This window comes from Motacilla alba, chromosome 4A, assembly GCF_015832195.1.
Source record: "Motacilla alba alba isolate MOTALB_02 chromosome 4A, Motacilla_alba_V1.0_pri, whole genome shotgun sequence".
Classification (NCBI taxonomy): Eukaryota; Metazoa; Chordata; class Aves; order Passeriformes; family Motacillidae; genus Motacilla; species Motacilla alba.
In genome coordinates, this window is record NC_052045.1 from 12,394,474 (window position 1) to 12,414,360 (window position 19,887).

At 49.0% G+C, this 19,887-nt stretch overlaps 1 protein-coding gene across 5 annotated transcripts in view; it reads right to left on the bottom strand.

Moving 5' to 3' along the window:
* The window catches only part of GPR50 (G protein-coupled receptor 50), a 44,673-nt gene extending 29,487 nt beyond the window's left edge, over positions 1-15,186 (bottom strand). For 2 of the 5 annotated variants that reach the window (XM_038122700.1, XM_038122701.1), the window contains exon 1: positions 14,434-15,186. In XM_038122700.1, the coding sequence (XP_037978628.1) occupies positions 14,434-15,112 (679 nt within the window). In that variant the 5' untranslated portion in view covers positions 15,113-15,186. The other 3 variants (XM_038122705.1, XM_038122702.1, XM_038122703.1) reach the window with 3 other exon arrangements.
* Positions 15,187-19,887: the final 4,701 nt, after the last annotated feature.

Genomic DNA, 19,887 nt, shown 5'->3' on the forward strand with positions numbered 1-19,887 from the left:
TTCAGACTCTCCTTTTACCAACACTGCAGGGAACTTCCACAACAGCTTCCCCTGTTCTATTCCTGTGCCACTTCAATGCCACTTCAGCAGATACCTCACCTTTAAAGTCGGCACTAGCCAGGCCAAAAGGTCCAGAATCAGAAGACCTTTATACAGTCTTGTTTTAGCATGACTGCAAAATATATCTTCTGATTAGAGCAGAGCTGTTCAAGTATTTGTTCAAGTAATGTTCAAGTGATTTGTGTCCAAAGAAGGACAAGGAGGCTGATGGAAATGTTAAAAAAATGTGTAGATGTGACACTTAAGGACAGGATTAATGATGGACCTGGCAGTGTTATGGTCAATGTAGGACTCAAGGATCTTGAAGATTTTCCAATTCTACTTTGAGCTCTAGGATGACTGGAGTCATTCTCTCTCCTGATTCCACTCTGTTTTCCCGCACTCTCCTGCCACCAAGGACCACTCAGCACAGTGGGAGAACAGGACGGACACTCAATACCCTACAGAGACACAACACACACTGTGTCCAATGCCTTAGTTCCCAACAGGGAGTTCCCAAGCCCTGCAGTCCCTGTTGGTGTGGCAGCTCAGAGCTATGGCATTGCAGCCAGGGTGCCACTACAAATACAGCTGTACCACCAGCTACCTACAGTATTTAGAGGGCTCTCAATTCAAATCCAACCCAGTTCCTTTAAAAAGGATTCAGCACACACTGAGAATCCTGCTTTTAAGAAAGTCCAGGAGTTAAAACAGATCCTTCAGAACAAAAAGGGCCACTGGTTTCTGAAGAAGTGCAAGCCAGTGCCATGTGCTCACCTGTGCTGGCATCCTCATCCACCCTGCAGTCAGCAACCAAGCGCTTTTATATGCCCCCCCACAGAGCACATTTCCCGCACCTTCCTCATTTCCTGGTGAAAGATCAGTCTCAGCAGAATTAGAGAAGCAAGGGTGAGTGAAAGGACAAATACAAAATGAATGCTTAGCAGGAATTGGCTTCTCTGTCTGTTCTGTAAAAAAAGAAGTGCTTTTCTAGAACAACACAGTGCAGAATAACTGTTCAGCTTTCTATTTTAGAACGCATTTGTCTTACATGTTCATGGCAGAAGGTTAAACTCAACAAAGGGCTGCTCAGCACTTCCTCTTCATTGACATGCTGTATCCTCCCATTCCAGTTTGGGGACAATTTTAGCCCAGCTAAGGAAAGCTTGTGGCCAAGGGCTTGACACAACAACTCCCCAGGCAGGGACATCTTCCACTATTCCAGGTTGCTCCAACCCAAGTCCAAACTGGCCTTGAACAATCCCAGGGAGAGGGCATCCACAGCTTCTCTGGGTAACCTGTGCCAGTGTCTCACCATCCTCATACTGAAGAATTTTGTCTTAATATCTCATCTAAACCAGCCTTCTGTCAGCATGAAGTCCTTCTGCCTTCTCCTGTCCCTACAGCCCCTGTAAAAAGTCCCTCTAGAGTTCTCTTGCAGGCCAGGCCATAGACAGTTTTGTTGACTACCAGGAACTGAAACTCATTTAAAAACATGGAAGAGAAAAATAGAAGAATTGATTACAAACCACGATCATATTCCAGGAAAAAGGTGTTAGAGTTTGGTCATTTGTCTTCATTCCACATGGGAGGAAAAATTGGTATCTTTACACATTTGTTACAAATGATTAAAAGAATCACTTTTAAAGGTAAGAGGAAACTGTAGAAGACTGGTCTGCCAAAGCAATGGGAACAGCCCAGCAGCAGCAACTGGCTTTGTAGTGCTAACGATCAATCAGAAGAAATCCAATCTCTCCTGGGAAAAATTTGTCTCAAAAAGGAAATAACAAATGAGAGAACTGGAGTCAAAATACCAGTAAGGAAGAACAGATGCTGCCACAGCAAGACAGAAACAGTCTAGCTCCTTGTAAGCCCTGCTTGTTGCTTCCCCGCTCCTCTGTTTCCCTATCTGTATAGTTTATTCCAAAGCAAATTTATTATTTTAAAGATTCCATGGAGAAGGCTTTGTGTGTGCTAGGGGACACAGGTCTAAGTACTTCTCCCTCTTCCCTATTATCAAAGGCTTTGCCTAGTCTGGGATTTAGCAAGACTTTTAATTAATGGCTTCCAATGGTACATCCACAGTGGAAAGACTTCTCTCATTGGCTAATTAGTCTATTGTCTTAATTAGGCAAGTCAGTTTTACTTCCTCATTGCCTTGCATGGGAAACCCTGGTTTTCCCATCCAGGTTTTCCCTCAAGTCAGTTCCTGGCTTCTCTGTCCTCACTTGCTTTTTGGAAGGACTTCGAGCAAGGTGCTGGCAGACAGCATTGCCTCACCTTTCCATGAGTCTAGAGCAGGCAGGGAATGTTTTGTTCACTGCAGCTGTTCTGAAAACAGGGCCCTCTCAAGTCCCCAGCAAGGTCTTGGGTCATGAGGAACTGGCTCATCAGCATCTGTCAGGAACAAGAGTGCATTGTCTTACAAATTCTGTTTTCCTAAGAGGATAACACCAGCGCCAGTGGGGTTGGAAGGAGATGATCTTTAAAATCCCTTCCAAAACAAAGCATTCTCTAATTCTATCCCTGAAGGACCAGAAGACCAGTACATGTGCTGAGATGTTCAATCCTCCTAACCTAGGTGGGAAGTGACCTGAGGGTGGGCACCTTCCAGCAGGCTGTGTTTGTTGAACTGCTCTGCACCCAAATGTATCTCAGCAAGGAATTCAGGTGGATCCTCTGCAGGAGCTGCACACTTGTGCCTTGCCAGAGACAGCAGAGCGGTGACTCCTGCTGCTCCTCCTTGCTCTGACTGCTGGTCATGGTATTAACTCTCAGCAGACAGGACTGCCTCTTCCGAGGCAGGGATTTGCTCAACAGCCTCCCACCGCAAGTATCCCTCCTGTTCCCATCACACATGCCCCTCCTTCTCCCATCACACCTGTATTTTTCTGCAATCCTCATACCACACTTCTGTCTTCCCTACAGAAACTCCCACGGATGAGCACAGCAGAGGCAGAGTTTGCAATCCACATTGTAGTGTCTGACCGTTTTGCTGCCTATCAGCTACACCTACTCTTGAAGTGTTTTGTCAGCAAGCTCTCCACTCAGTCCAATTAATTTTGACTAATCACTTTTGGTTAGAAGACTCTTTAAGACACAAGCCATAATGGCAGAGCTCACTACTGACTTAATGCTCATATCATAGGAACAGTAGAAAATTTTTTTTTTCTTTCTAGTCTTCCCTTGAAAAAGCCAAGATATAATCTCTGTCTTGACAACACGTACTTCTACATAAAGGCAGCAGTATACTTCATTCTAGCTTAATTTCTCCCTGCAAAGCAGAGCACTGAAAACTCTAGAGATGCTGCCAATATTTTTGGAAAGGCCAGAAAGAAAACAGGCAGAACTAGTGATGGAAAGCAGAGGACAGCTAACTCTTCAACTCATCTTCATTTTGGAACACCCCTCCTATGAAGGAAAGGTTGAGATTCTTGGAGGTGTTCAGTCTGGAGAAGGTTCCAGGGAGACTTTACAGCATCTCCTAGTACCTAAAGAGGTCTGTAAGAAAGATGGGGATAGAAATTTTACCAAGGGTTGTTGCACTAGGACCAAGGGATAATGGGTTTAAATTAAAAGAGCGTAGATTTAGATTAAATATTAGGGAAAAGTTTTTTGTAATGAGGATGGTGAGCACTGGTACGGGCTGCCCAGAGAGGTGGTAGGTACCCCATTCCTGTAATATTCAAGGCCAGGTTGGACAGAGCTCTGAGTGACCTGATCTGGTTGAAGATGTCCTTGCTCCATGAAGGAGGGTTGGACCAGATGACCTTTAAATGTCCCTTTCAATCTAAACCGATCTGTGAATTCTGTTATTGTTGCAACTGCTGTTTATTGAGGTGCTGAGATCATACTGACCATTTGTAAATAAGCTAATGGTGCCAAACTCAGAGGAGACAGATATTTTCAGTCAGATATTAACAGATACTGCCAGTGTGAGCACGATCTGCCTTCCACCAGGAGTCAGAAGAGCAGAGGTGAAAAAGGAGCTTGAGAGAACAGAAGGAATACTAACTTTGGCAACTCCAGACTTCTCCAAATGCTACTGGAAACTCTTTCAGGAATACTCTATGTTGTCATGACTTGCTTTCAATCTCTGTACCAGGAATTGGAAAGGGTGTTTACTACACTTGAGGTAAAGCTAATGCTCCTCATGCCCACATCTTCATGGCACCACTGGCCAAACTCTTTCTGAGTTTCAGCTCTGACCTCCTCCCTTAACACACAGAGAAGCCACAGGAGTGTCCTGGGGGTGCTGTAAGGCTGGGCAATCAATCACAGGGCCTGGGGTTTGCTGTTATTTGGGCTGGCTCCTGTCAGCTCTGCAACCTTCTCCACCACCTTCCCAGCTCCACAACTGAGACACTTCAGCAAGTTCCAGAGCATCTCAAAGATGAGGAGGGGGGACCTTGACATGTAGAAACTGCAGAACTCTCTCTAGAGGTACTGAGGCTGAAGAACAAACTCAGCTGGCAAAGGTGTAGCAGCAGGGGGAGACTGCCCAGCCATTCAGCCCTGGCTCTGCTCCCTGAGGCACCTCTGGCAGAGCCAGCACAGAGATATGACCCAGACAACTTCAGGGACACAACGCACAGCCCTTGTCCTCAGACAGCTTGGGGCCAGGCTAATGACACAGGCTATTGTTCTCCCATTCTGTTTAAAAAAGCAATGACTGGCATGGATGTTGGCTTTGCAGTACGTGCTTGGCAATGCCAGCAGATAAACAGAAAGGATTTCCATGGAATACCACTTCTGAAAGAAATACATTTAAGTTATTTTTGAAATATTATTAAATCCAGTAGTGAATATTTTGAATGTGGTATAATCCATTTTCCTAGAAACCAGCCAAGAAAAACTTACAGCAGCACAAGGGAAGTGCCACCATGCTGCCATCCCTGTCTCACTGCTCCCTCAGGGACACAAGAAGGAGCCTCACACACCTCTCTCCTCCATCAGTATGCCTTAAAAACACAGCTCCCATCAGCTCTTCCCTCACCAGGCAAGCCTGGATCCTTCCTGCTGATCCTTCTTGCTCCCCTGGAGCCAGAGACCCTCCATCGGCCCACGGAAGCCCCAAAGACAAGTGCTGATAAAAGAATGGGAGGGCCAATGCAAGCCACTAAAAAGACTGGGCAGGGGTATTTCAGCAACCTGCAGGTGGGACTGAGGGCCAAAGAACTGACACCGTGAGATCTGAATGGCTCTTGCCATTGCAACTGGCCAGCAGATGAAAGCAGGAGACAAGCAGGTGGATTGGGTGGGTGCAGAAGAACCACCCCTGAGCACAGATCATCATCTCCCAGTCGCCAGTAGTTCTACCCTAAAAGCAGAGCCCAAATCCATACCCAGGCACCAGGACTCCAGCCTTCTACTCCGTCGTACCTTCTATGTGCTGTTAATTCCACAAACCCTCCTATGCCATGTTTGTATGCAAGTCCAGGGATAACCTAAGCTGCAGTGATCACCTAAAGGAAGAGTCTCCTCACCTTAGGAACATAGGAAAGAAAGTTAGTTACTCTGCACAAGCCATTGGAAAATCCTGGACCACCTGGAGAATATCTCACTTTCCTAAATTGCTCCTTCTGAATCTCCTCACAAGCAGGACAGTGCTAAAGCCACCAGAGGAGCCCTGTGCCCCCATCCTGGCTCATGCTGTGGGCACACTGGGGAGGCTGCTCCCTCCCACCAGGTTGTCAGGCAGCATTTCCTGGGGCAGCATAGGCCAGGGCTCCATTTCCTAATGCATCCAAATGCAACTCTGCTGTGGATTCCACCCATCCCATTAAGATTCAATTTGATCTATTTTTTACTGCAGTATCTGCAGAAATAAAACTCACAGCTGAGATCTGAAGGCCATACAATGGGCTAAGATTAGGATGAAATATGTTAAACTCCATTTAAGTTACAGCTCATAGAGCCCACGGGAACTGCAGGCTGTGTACCTGCTGAGCACCACAAGGCTGGGGTTTGCTCCTAGAAACACCAGGGTCTCTCAAGCCCATCTACCCTTACTGCAAAGCATGAATGTCTGCAACAGGCAGAGCTGCCAGCCCTCCCCACCTTTCCTCTGGGCATGGGGAAGAGGTGCAGCTCAGTCTGAGTATTCCACTGCCCACCCTGGGCACAGCTTTTGCTGTGCTTGGTACATCCCATCACAACTCCTGCTGGGGCCAGATTCTCACCAGTCCATTAGCATTCCCACTTATCCCCCTCCTCTCCCAGGCTCAGAAGCATTGCATCCATGCCAAAGGACAAGCAGGGATTCAGGGCAGGTGGGACCCTGGCTTGCTGGACCTCAGTCCCCTACAGACACCACAGCATTTGTCACCATCACATCTGAAGGTGATGCTGGGGATTGTTCAACAAAGCAAGATCTGAGGTCTCTCAACACAAGGCATCTCTTCTCTCAGAATAGACTCACTGGTCCTCATTCCAATTTTCAGAAATGATGAGAGTTGCACATGAGAAAGCTACACCACAGGTTTCCTTTTACATCTTCCAGCAAAAGCAGTCCCATCAGACTGGGGCTGTTGCAGAAATGACTGTCCCGGGATTGTGGCACAGCCTTCTCCTAAGGACTGTCCTGTCCTCCTCCACCCCTGCTCTCTGCTGTGGGACACACTTGGAAGGAATTAAACATCCTGCACAGAGAGACAAAAGCAAACAAAATGCAAACAAAATGGAAAAAAAGAGAAAAGCATACAAAACCCATCTCTGAATTAATTTCCATTTTATTTATAGGCCATGACATGACAGTTGTCTTTCTAAGCCTTTTAATTAATCACGGGGAACAGTTACTTTGAGCGCATATGCCCACCTTCCCTTTTCCTGAAAGATGTTCCAGCTTGTATTGAAGATCTGTCTGCAAGGTAATTAATTATTTACCATTATCTACGCCAGTACTTGGCTCTCCAGATTTTTTAGGAACATCAAGTCCTTGGGCAGCAATGCTCTTTGGGGCTGAAAAGAAAAGAAGAGCCTTTGCTAGTGACAGGGAAGGGCACAGGGCTAGGAGGGATTGAGAAGGGGAGAATGGGAGCTCAGCACTGTGCTGAACATGGCTTGCTCTCTTGTCCACAGGGTGGCCATCTGGGGAGGCAAGGTGTTATTTTACATGATACAAGACACAAATCTGCCTAATAACAGGAGTTTTGTTTCAACTAATTTCAACTGTATAGAGACCTACGTGTGTAACAGAACTTTTGTCAAACACAGCAAATACAAATAATCTTGAGTTCAGAAATGACAGAATTACTGTTGCTAGTGGAAACCTGATTCATTGGTGTACTGGTTTTGCACGGCCTGGTTTTTGGTAGCAGGGGAGCCACAAAGATGGCTCCTGTGAAAAGCTCCTGGAAGCTTCCACCATGTCCAGCAGAGCCAATCTCTGATGGCTTTGAAGATGCTACTGGCCAAGGCTGGGCCAATAAGAGAGGTTGGTAATGCCTCTGGGATGACATAATCAAGAAGGAAATCAAAACAAAGTCACAGGTTTTGCTTCTAGTCAGAGGAGAAGGTGAGAACATGCGAGGGAAAACAACATGGAGACAGAGAGGGAGGAGGTGCTCCAGGCGCCAGAGCCCAGATTCCTCTGAAGGCCGTGGTAAAGACCATGGTGAAGATCAGTGAAGATGGGGGGGATCCAGCCCAGGGGGATCCCTGGGGGATGCAGAGATCCACCCACAGCCCAGGGGGATCCCTGGGGGATGCAGAGATCCACCCACAGCCCAGGGGGATCCCTGGGGGATGCAGACATCCACTCACAGCCCAGGGGGATCCCTGGGGGATGCAAAGATCCACCTGCAGCCCCTGGAGGAAGGTGCCCATGCCAGAGCAGGTGGATGCCTGGAGGAGGCTGTGATCCAGTGGGAGACCTGGTGGAGAAAGAGGGCCCTGCTTCCAGGTTGGAGCAGCCTGTCCTTGGAGGACAGCACCTCATGGAAAGAGAGAGCCATGCCACAGCAGTTTTGGGAGCACTGTCTGCCCAAAGGGGGAGTTCACGTTGCAGCAGGTGTGGTAGGGCTGCTGCTCATGAAAGTGGACCCACGCCAGAGAAGTTCATGGAGAACTGTCGCCTGTGCGAGCAACCTCACAGTCTCACAGAGGAAGGATTCCTCTCCCTGAGCAGCAGAAGATCATCTTGATGATGAGCTGACCAAAACCCCCATGCCCTGTCTCCCTGCACTGTTGGTTGGAAGGAATGAGGGGCTGGGGGAAGCAGTGTTTTAGGGGCTTATTTTACTTCTCATTATCCTCCTCTGATTCTGTTAGTGATAAATTCACTTTGCAACCATAAATTGAGCCTGTTTTGTCCTTTAAGTGTTTTTCCCGGTCTTTATCTCACTCATGAGACATTTGTCAATTTCTTTTTTTTTCCCCTCTCCACTGCCCAGCTGTAGCAGGGGAGGGTGAGGAAAAGACTCTCGTGGGTGCCTGGCATTGGGCCAGCATCAAACCACGACAAATCCTCTCAAATCACGGATTTATCACTTGACCACAAACCATCTGGCTCCCAAACCACTGGTACACCTGAAGTGCATGCTGAGCACCGCTGACTTACTGAGTGACTAACAGTGTTTCAACTCCATTCCCCAGCCACACATCCATGACTTACAGCGCTGTGTTCAAGTCCTGCTCCAACCCGGGGTTTGGGAGTGGGAGGGGGAGGAGCAAATGAGTGGGAGGAGCAGAAATTTCTGCAGGGAGTTACACAGTTTCACAAAGGGGCTCCTGAGATCCAGCGTTCCTAAAAATACTCACATCTACATAAAGACTTTTTTCCCTGGAAAAAAAATAGAAAATAAAAAAACCAAACAAACCCAAACCCAAATATTGGAAGCTTTGACCTCACAGAGTTGATGGGATGGAATTCCCTTGGGAACCCCAATGGAGCTGCACGAAGGACCAATTTAGAAATATTTCTGAAGCTACTGTGCTACAAAGCAACTTAGGAGCTGCTCATGCCTGAGCGAGCTGCCGCTTCCTCCGGAGCTCTGGGAGCACAGCATGGGAGCAGCACAGCATGGGACCACAAATGCCACTTGGAGCAAGACAAGACAGTGGCTGAGCCTCCCCCTTGGCACTCTGGACACAGCCCAGGAGCCCAGAGCAGCACTGCTGGAAGGAGGGATGTGCCAGGACCTGGATGGGAATCCAGCCTGAACCCTCACCAGTGCAGGAGCAGGTCAATGTGAAGGTGATGCCATCAGAGACCTCTCCAGATCAGTTTGGCCATGGGGCTGTGCCTGTGGCTCCAACACAGCCCAAACAAATGCCCTGACTCTGTGTCTCACTGTGCAAGGCATCTTCTAGGAAAAGACTGGTCATGACTGTTCTCCACTTTATGCTCCTACTGCACTCAAAGTTCGCACTTCACCTTAATCCAAATTGATTTTCTCACAGGTTTCATCCCACTGTCACTCCCACTTCTCCCACCTCCCGCAGCCAGCAGCCCCACTCCAGCACCCACCTGCAGAGCCACAGGAGCAGGGGGCTGCAGCAGAGGGACAGATCCACCCCCCCTGCTCCCAGAGCCCACCACACCCTCCAAGAGATCACTCTCAACTTCTCTGCACCAGCCCTACAGCCCATGCCCTCACTGTGCTGGGCCCCAGCCCCAGCCAGGCTTCTCTGCAGCCCTAACGCTGCAGGTACCATTCCCATGGTCGGGGCACAGGGGGCCAGCTTGATATGGCAAATTCATCACCCAGCAGTTGCTGCATCAGTAACAAAGCTAGAAGCAACGTGGACAGCCCCCCCTCAAGAGCAGAGACATCTGTCAGCAGCTCACCCCTCTGATGTCACAGGTGCCCATTCCTGCTGAAGGGCAAGGGGGTGCTGGGTGCCACCCTTCCACATCGCAGAACCCAGCACGTGGGGAAGGGGAGACCCTGGGGTGCTGGCAACCTTCTTACTGTTTACCCAACACACAGCCTGCTCCCCCCAGCAGAGCCCCCCACAAAGCCCAGCCACCTGCGGCAGGGCCCCCCTCATTTCAGGGGCCATGGGCTGGGTGCATCAGCGGCACTGGTAGGAGTTTGCTGTAGACAAGTGAATCAGTGGAACAGATGAGCAGCTCCTGAAGCATCTACCCACAACGTACAGCAAGAAGAGATGTAATTTCAGGCTTATGGCAGATGCTGAAGGGTTTGTGGTGCTAAAAAAACATTTAAAAAAATAAATCTCAACACCTACATATAATAGATAGCTTTCTAGGACTAGGAAATCCTGCAGTAGCTGGAAGAAAACCAATCACAATTCCCAGCTACATCTGAGGTAAGGAAACAGAACATGGTCCAAAACATCTCCTAAAGGTCAGTTTCACAAAACTAGAAAGAACCAGACACAAAAATAACTGAGAGAAAACATCTAAATATAAGTAAGTGTGACAATGCTTATTGGAGGATGTTTAAAGATGCTTTAGTAGAGCCCTCTTTCCCACCAAGAAAAGCAACAGTATATTTTTTAGAAATTATTTGGTTTAAAATAGATATTTTTAAGACAAGAGCCATTTTTTTTTTAAAAAGGTAAAAAATAAATCTACTATGAAATTAGAGCCAATTTTATAGATTTCAATACATTTTATGAAGAAAGTTAAAAGATATTTAAAAACCTAGAGGCAATAGGTCTGTCAGGAAAAAAGCAACAGTCTATCAATACATTAGGATTGGTGCTAAAAAAGTACAGTGAAAGTATCCTGATATAGATGATGCAGAAAGTATAAGCATTACTTTTATCTTTGCAAATATGGATGACCTAAATCTCAGCTATAGCAAAATTCTCTGAGAAGTGAGTTGGGAAGATCCCCAACACCATCTGCTAACCATCCTTCACATCTGTAATGAGAAAACCTGAACTCAGAGCCTATGAAGGAGCTTACCCAAATTCCTAACATTGACTTTAAAAAAAAAACAAACCAGAAGCCTGTCCCAGGCCAGCCAGGAAGTTCCAGAAGTCTTGGGATAATAAATAAAAAGCCCTGCTCAAGCAAACAAAAACTTAGCACAGTGCCAGCATTTCCAGAGGGCAAACGGCTGACCCGGGCAGTGCAGGCTGCTCACCCTGCCCGTGCTCTCAGCAGGGCAGGGAGCGGCCAGCTCAGGGATGGAAACACAACTCCTGTTAGTCAACACAGTTTTCTGGCTGGAGGGCTTGTCAAATGGATCTAGTATTTCTTCTTAGAGTTTGCATTTGGCTGACAAAGGTAACTGTGTTGACATAATACATACAGACTTCTGTGTGATGCCCGACTTTGGCTGGGGTGACAGTTCAAGAACAAAATCTCCCTCGCTATGCAAACAGCCATGTATAGTGTATACCCAAAGGATTAAAAGCCAGTTGAGCCCAATGACCTCATTAGAGTTGTACCTGCACTGCCTGCCCCTAGAGAGGTTTTGGATCCCCAGAGATGACATTCCCAAGAGCGAAAAGGGCCTATGAAGCAGCAGAAACTGCTCTCTGCACACAAAGCTCCGGGCAGCACTGCTGGGAGACATGGGTTTCCAGAGAGTGCATGTTTGGGTTTTGTGCCTGAGTTTGCAGTGAGTTCAGAAGAACTAGAGAAAGGTATTGCCAGAGCCTCTGCCTAGGAAGCAGGCTAACTCGTTGAAAAATATTGGCTGGTTTTAGAGCTGATTTTCACACTTGTAAAGCTGGCCAGAGGCAGAATGGAAAGCTGTAAACTCAACCATGCCAGCAGCCCTCTTCTGGTCCTGATCCCACACGTGCCCCATTATACACAGCTCACTAGCACTGTTTCTTACTTGGGTCCTAATCTGTGCTCAGCACTCTGAGCACCTCCCAGTAACAACACTGGACACATCAACTTACATTACACCTTCCCAGCTGGAAAGAGAAGCACTGTGATTTCTCTTGAAAGACCAAGTTCTTCCCAACTCCCCTGTGTGCAGTGCAATAGAAGGATGGTCAGGTTTGTCAAAGTTGTCAGCTGCCAAAAAACTTCACCCCTTCCATAAAGACATATAGACATCTTTCCTGTGAGAGGAGCAGGATAATTTCTCACACCCTTCACACTCAATCATGTCACTGCCCTGCACTGTGGACATACAGACCAAAGCCTGGAGCTTTTTTTGAACCTCTCTGACCACACAAATATCTCCAAGTGTCCAGGTAGCTGGATGTAGGAAAGCCTAACACCAGACATTCTCCAGCATGACTGGTTGAACAGTCAGCTGTGGATGTGAACTGTATACCACAGAGGACACCTGGGGCTTTCAGTGAATCCCAGTTTCCTCTGCCCACAGGCATCACTCACCTCCCTCTCTTTGTTCAGTTCCAGGCAAATGCTGATGCGAGATGCTGCCCAACAGTCACACTCTTGTGGCTATGTGCCGTTACAGCTGTGGGCAGTGCTGAAGTGACAAGTTCTTCAAAAACATCCAGGGTAAGAGACCAAAAACCCCACCTCATCAGAGAGATCACCCAGCACAGCTGCTGAAGCAGTGCCAGTTACACATCCCAGCCTGAATCCAGCTTATCCTGACAATACAGTTTTAGCTCCAGCTGGATGACCTTGCGTGAGCTTGCTCCAGAAACCGAAGATTTGGTCCTTCCAGGATTTGGCAGGAGCTGACACAGCCATCACAGGTGCCCTTTTCATTTATTGAACCAGCTTAGGCTATATTTGCACATGAGTAGATAAACTCTTTGTCCAAAGGACTTCAATCTGGCTGCTGGGTTCCAGATGAGCCCCTGTCATTCACGTGGCTGCTCACATGTCAGGAGGAGCATGAACTGAGCTGAGATCCCTGACTTTTTGTCCTGCATCCAGGGAGGCTGACAGACTGCTTACTTCCCAACACAGAGAGATGCAGTATTGTCTGAACACCCTAAGCACATGTGATTTTTTTAGCAAACAAGATGACAACACTTAGTGGTGGTCTGATTCATTTTACTTTACTGAATCAGACCACCACCACTGGCCTGACCAGCTCATCCTCCTGCTGCTCAACCCCTTCGTGATTTAGCACAGGCATTCCCAGTTTAGGCTGTGACTGAAGGAGGAACAATGCTCAGGTGAACAAAACAGGATGGGTGCTGGGACTTATCCCTGCTCCAAAGTCTATCACACTGAATTCCCCACTAGTCACACTCAAGTTCCGTGTGCAACAAGAGCCACGTCCCCTCAAATCAGGAAGGTTAGCACTGTTTGCACTTGTGTTGACTTTATTCGTACACGCCGACAGCTTGTACAGAGAGCAGACAACAGGCTACTGACAAGGACTAAGATCTGGAAAATATCTCTGTGATCACTTCAACACAAAGCTGTTCTTTTTCACTTTCACGGGAGCTTTAACTCAACTCACAGGGAGGCAGTCTTAAAACATGAAATGCATTCAAGTGATCAACGATTTGAAAGGTAATAAAAACCGTTAATAGCTTCAAATCTGCTTGCAGCCAGATAACACAAACATAGTTATCTTGGGAGAAGGGAAGGGTGTTTTTCTTCCTCAGAACCACTGATTACAGGCTTGCAGCACCCACATTTAAAGCAAATCTGAAGAGAAGAGTTTTTCCAGCTATACCGCAGTTTCTCATAACCCAGTACAGCCTGTGTACTATGGGTGCTATGGACAGCGTTTTATGCACCAGTTAAAAAGCAACTCACTATTCGAGGTCACTGCATCCAATGGCTGCCCAAGCCAATGGCCATTTCTGCGCTTTCTATCATTAATAAATCAATCAAATGTTAGAGGCACTGGAGTGAAATTGTCCTGTCAGCCTTATCCATCCGGTACTTTTACTGAACCTTGTTGAGTTACTGCTTATTTACAGGAGACTGAGAGAGACAGTGAGACATCAGCATCTCAAAACACTTGCACATCATAAACACTACAGATATTTCATTAAAGCCATTTTACAAGCTATAAAACTGAAGGTCATTTTATGTCTCTCTCTATAAAAGCAGACAGTGATATAGTCCTCAGTAAAACATATTCTATAGTTCAATTTAAGCGGCACTACACAGCCTACTTGAAACTCCTTACAGAGAACTTACATCGAGGATAAGTTCTCTGTTAATACTGATATCCAGTATTTCTTTGCTAAAGTAACAAGACTTCGAAGGAAAGAAGTTTACACCCTCAAATAATACAGCCTTCTTAAAAATACTGAATAATATCAGTTTTACAATTTTCCTAGATGAATTTATTAGGGAGGTCAATACATAAGGCTACAAAGCAGACTTCCAAGTTACCCGTGGAAAAAACATGTAAATTCTTCACTCTGCTTTCAGCATAGCAAGTTTATAATGAAAATACTAAAACACTGAAAGGCTGGAACGCAAAAGCAAGTGTACAACGTTGTAATGGACTTGTCTTAAAAACCCGAGCACTGTTGCTCAGGTCCTGACGCGGCACTCGGAGTCGTCCTCACCTGCACCTCTGCCCCGCTCCTCCCAGCGCGGGTCGCTGAAGGGACGTGGGTTTACCTGAGTTGGCTCCTCCGTCTGCAGCTGCCTCTGGGGGACAAAAGTTTCGAAAAGTCGGAGGAGCAGCAGCAGCGGGACGGGCAGAGAGTGAGCCGGGAACCTGGCGGCAACCCGGTCACCGGAGAGAAGCGACGGGCGGGCACTCCTGCGGTTCACCGGCAGCTCGGAGCCCTTGGCCGGGGCAGATCGGAGCCGGGGCTCCCCAGCGGAGGTGCCCTCACCGCCCCGCTGCGGGACTGCCGTTCTGCTCTCGCCGCCCGCCGCGGGCTCCTGCCCCGCCAGCAGCGGGGCCGTGCGGAGCCGTGCGGCGGAGCCCGGGGCGCGCTGCGGAGCGGTGCGGTGAGGGGCCGTGCGGTGAGGGGCCGTGCGGTGCGGTGAGGGGCCGCTCCGCTGGGGCCGCTCCGCTCCGCCCGCCCCTCGCGCCCGCCCCGCGCCCGCCTCGCGCTCACCGGCGTTGCGGAGCTTCTTGTTCCGCAGCACAGAGAGGATGACCAGCGCGTTGCCCAGCACGTCCACCACGATGGTGAAGATAAGCACAGCCGCCAGGCCGGTGGCGGCTCCCGCCGCCGGGCCCCCCTCCAGCCGGCAGCCTGGGCAGCTCCCGTTGCTCCCCGGCCGCTCCATGCGCGCCTCTGCCCGCCGCCGCCGGGGCCCCTCCTCCTCCTCTCGCCCCGACGGCAGCTCTCACCCCCGGGCCCGGCCCGGCCCGGCCCGTCCCGGGGCGAGCCCGCCGCCCCCTCCCCGGCGGTGCCGCCGCCCTGCCCGGGGCGGAGCGGGGGGGCCGGGCGGGGGTGCCCGGTGCGCGCCGGGGGCACTGAGGCGCTCTCCGGGCCGATGGCGCCACCGCGCGGCGGCGGCGGGCGGCGCGGGGCGGGGGCGGGCGGGGGTCCCCGCTCGGAGCCGCCGGGCCCGCAGCCCCGCCCGCCGCCGCTGCCGCCGGGACTCTCGCCGGCCTCCCGCCCTCGGGCACGGGCGCCGGCAGGGAGTGATTACCAGGCCAAATTTCGCACCTCGAGTCGCTGAAGCCTTTCCCGGTGCCTTGCTTCCCACCGCCTCGCAGCTCCGCTCCCAGCCAGCCGCCCCTCAGGCAAACCCATCCCCACAGGGACTTTTTCCACCAATTACGCCAGAATAAGACCATTCACTTTCGATTTAATACTTTTTACCGATTGTAACGTGTGCACTGCAGAATCCCCAGCAATAATGTAAGCTCAGCAGCCCACTCACTCAGCGGCTCCTCAGCCGCAGGAAAACAGCATTCAGCCGGGATACCCAGCTCCCGTAGCCGGGATACGCAGGACCCTCAGTCGGGATACTCAGCTCCCGTAGCCGGGATACCCAGCTCCCTCAGTCGGGATACCCAGCTCCCGTAGCCGGGATACCCAGCTCCCTCAGTCGGGATACCCAGCTCCCGTAGCCGGGATACGCAGGACCCTCAGTCGGGATACCCAGCTCCCGTAGCCGGGATACCCAGCTCCCTCAGTCGGGATACCCAGCTCCCGTAGCCGGGATACGCAGGACCCTCAATCGGGATACCCAGCTCCCGTAGCCTGGATACCCAGCTCCCATAGCCGGAATCGGGATACCCAGCTCCCGTAGCCGGGATACGCAGGTCCCACAATATCGGGATACCCAGCTCCCTCAGTCGGGATACCCAGGACCCTCAATCGGGACACCCAGCTCCCGTAGCCGGGATACCCAGCTCCTTCAGTCGGGATGCCCCGCTCCCGTAGCCGGGATACCCAGCTCCCTCAGTCGGGATGCCCTGCTCCCGTAGCCAGAATACCCAGCTCCCACAGCCCAGCCCCATGGCTGGGGCTTCCAGGCACCTTCTGTGCTTTATTCCACACCACCGTGAGCAAGAAGACACCAAACCACTGTGGTCAGGCTGTGGCTGCAATACCACAACCACATGAGCTCTCAGCTTTGTTGAGAAAACAAAAATCAGAAAAGAGAAAATAGGGATAGTATAGAACCATGGAATGGTTTGGGTTGGAAAGGACCTTAAAGATCATTCAGTTCCACTTCCCCCTGCTGTGGGCAGGGACACCTTCAGGAACACAGGGTGCTCAGAGCCCCATCCAGCTTGGCCTGGAACATATCGAGTTATGGGGCATTCACAGCTGCTCTGGGCAATCTGTGCCTCATCATCCTCAACAGTCAAAAATTTCTTCCTTATATCTAATCTAAACCCAACCTCTGTCAGTTTAAAGCCATTCCTTCTTGTTCTATCACTCCATGCCCTTGTCTAAAGTCCCTCTCCAGCTCTCTTGTAGCCCCTTTAGGGACTGGATGGTAGTATAAGGTGTCCTTGAAACTTTCTCTTCTCCAGGTTGAACAAGCCCAGCTTTCTCAGCCTGTGTTCATAGCAGAGGTGCTCAGCATCAGCCATGGGCAGGACAGAGGGCAGATCCATGCTTAGGCTGTCCAGCACCCCCTCCTCTGGCTCCTGCCCAAAGCCACCCCTCTGTGTGTGGGTCAAAGTGTCCAAGCAAACATTAAGGTTATGTCACAACCCATCCATGGAGGTTTTACTGCTGCCTGGTTGAGTGAGTCAATAGCAAAGCAAAAAGCAAAGCCTTTGGTAGCTCATTCCCTGCCAGCAGAGTACAAGCAGCAGCAAGGCACAGCAGAGACCAGCAGCAAACAGGGTCTGCCCTGGCCTGGTGGCCCAGAGTCAGAGCCAGCCCCACATCTGTGTTCAGAACCTTGCTGAGCCAGCCCGCTTGAAATGTCTTCTTACCTTTCCCCCATGACTGAAGAGTGCTCAATTAAAAAAAAAAAAAAAATAAAAGAAAAAAAAGAAAAAAAAAAGATGAGGGTTTTAAACAAAATTATCAAATCCTTGAATTGTTAAAGACAACATTTTCGCTTGATATGTAGCTTCTTTTGGCTTCCTTTTGACATTCTGCACTGAATTCTGCATAGTTTTGAAAATATTTTCTCTGTGTAAACCAAATCATTTTGTTCATGGACTTTCAGCTGCTCTGCTCAGGACATACCTGCAGACAGGAGTGAGGTGAACTCTCATGGACATATCCTTTCATCACCTTTCACCTTCACTCTGCTCTTCTCTGTCAGTTTTGCACCATTTATAAGATGCTCTCAGGAGTTTTTCAGATGTGGAGAACGAGGATGTGACTTCAAAGGACATGAACTTTACATAAAAGTGTCTTGGCAAGAGCACCAAAGCTACCCAAAAAAGATTTTGGCCTTACACTTAAAAAAACCTTGCTCACAGAGCAGTGCGAGGTAAAGGGGGTGTAACGTTTAATTAAACAAATGCAACTGGAAAAACATAAAAAGGGCTTTTTATCTGGCCACTTTTTTGGTGTGTAATTTATACCTGCAAAAAGCTGTTCTTTTTCCACAGCCTGGAGTGACTGCCCTAGACAGGCAGGTCTGCAGAGCTCTCCCAGGCATGTGTGCATCTGCATAGCTGCAGCAACTAATCTTCCGTAAGAAACTTAGAAGAAATTATGATAGATGTAGTGAGCAACTGTTTTCATCACTGGAGTGATTTAGATGAATGATCTTCAGGGTGTTTCCTCCCACCTTCCAGCTAAATGGACTCTTCACTGCTTCAATTAAGACAAGGCAAGCACTCTAGGAAGCAGTGGCAAGGGAAAAAGAATTAAGGTAGAAGTATCAATGAGACCTTTTTAATTACACTTTACCAGAACTGCTGACATAAATCACGCTGAAATAAGAGTATCCCCAGTGTGTTAGAAGCATTTAGGAACATTTGATTGTGCAAGGATCATGAATGTGATTGCAGGAGAAGGCACCTGAATTAGGGTCAGAAACCAGAACCCTTCAGTACCTGAACTACATCAGTGAGAGTAGGTACGTGCATGCAAACAGGAGGACCAAGTAGAATGTAATCAGTGCAAAATATTCAAGCACCATAAATGCACACTCCTTGTGCAAAATTGTCACAGCTTTGCTAACAGGGAGGCTGGGAGGGGCAGTGCCTGGCACCCTCATGCGATGCCCATCACAGCAGCCCTGTGCAGAGCATCTCTCATCCCTCGCTGAGCATGTCCAGTGGCACAAAACACCCCCGTTTCACAACCCTACCTACCAGGGCACACAGCCTAGTAAGAGTTAATCCAGGTATACTGTAATAAATGGAAGCTTACATAATTGAAAAATAGCTGAGGCATTAATCTTCCTTCTCGCTACCTTGAGTCCTCTTTAAAAAGATTATTTTGTCTTCAGAGACAGCTTTAATGCTACTTAATGAATCGCTTATAAATGAAGAATTTTTTCCCCTCCTATACAGGGACAGGCTGACTACTACCTTGATTGTCACAGAGACAATTAACTTTTGTCAAATATACAAAGATAATAGCTGTTCTCTGCAAATACTACAATACTGAATTTGGCATATTTAAGACCAATTTTTCTTGCTGTTTTGACTAAGCATGCTTAGTGACAGTGACATCCCCATTCTCTTTAGCCAGACCTGGGGAACTCCTCATGCTTAGCAAAATAATTAGTGACCCCCTGGGCATCCACTGGAACAGGTAGGTTAGCACTGAATCAGGAACACCAGGTTGGAAATTTCAGAATTCCAACATGAGCTCATTCAAAGGTATCTTGGTGTCCCACTTCAAAGGAAGGAGGAGACATGAAAAGAAAGGAGAGAGATACAAAATCACAGCCTCAACTTCTATGCTGCCGGTCTCAGTTGCAGACACGCTGCAGGCAAGCCATCTTTGATCTGTAACTTCCTCCTTGCAAAAGTAGGCACCGGGACCACAAGGACCACCAGGACCTCAGGGACCACCAGGACCACGGGGCAGGTTAGTGGTTTCCTCACTGAAAATAACTCCCAGTGAGCTGCAAGGGCAGTTTTGTAATCACTCCTGACACTGAGGACCCCAGGCAGTAACACTCAGTTGTCTCCCTTGCCCGTGTCTCACCAAACACCTGCTCTGTTCCCCAGATACAGACACAGGGCAAAGATGCTGAATGAAGCTGAACCTCTCTTCTCCCACTGCACCAGCCTAGCCAAGTACTTGTATTTATTTCTAACAAAAACAGCAGGAATGAAAGTTGTAGTTTCTCAACACATGGGCATTTTGACTCAAACAGTGGCCTTTGGGAGACACACTCAGCAGAAGCAGAAATGAGGCTGATAAATCCTTTGCCACATGGACTACTTCCAGACTCTTTAGCCCCTGCACTCTTTAGGCTGCTCCTGGGGATGGGCAGAGCAGGTTTCCTCCACCCCTGAACAGACTGGGTGTGTGTGTAGAGGTCTCTGCTGCCTCCCATATTGATACCAGCAGCCTACAGGTGTTGAGTGCCACAAGGATGCAGTGCTCAGCCGGCGGAGAGCTGCAGCACGTGCCTTTCCAGTACAGTCTGGTTTATTTGTTTAAGATTCTGAT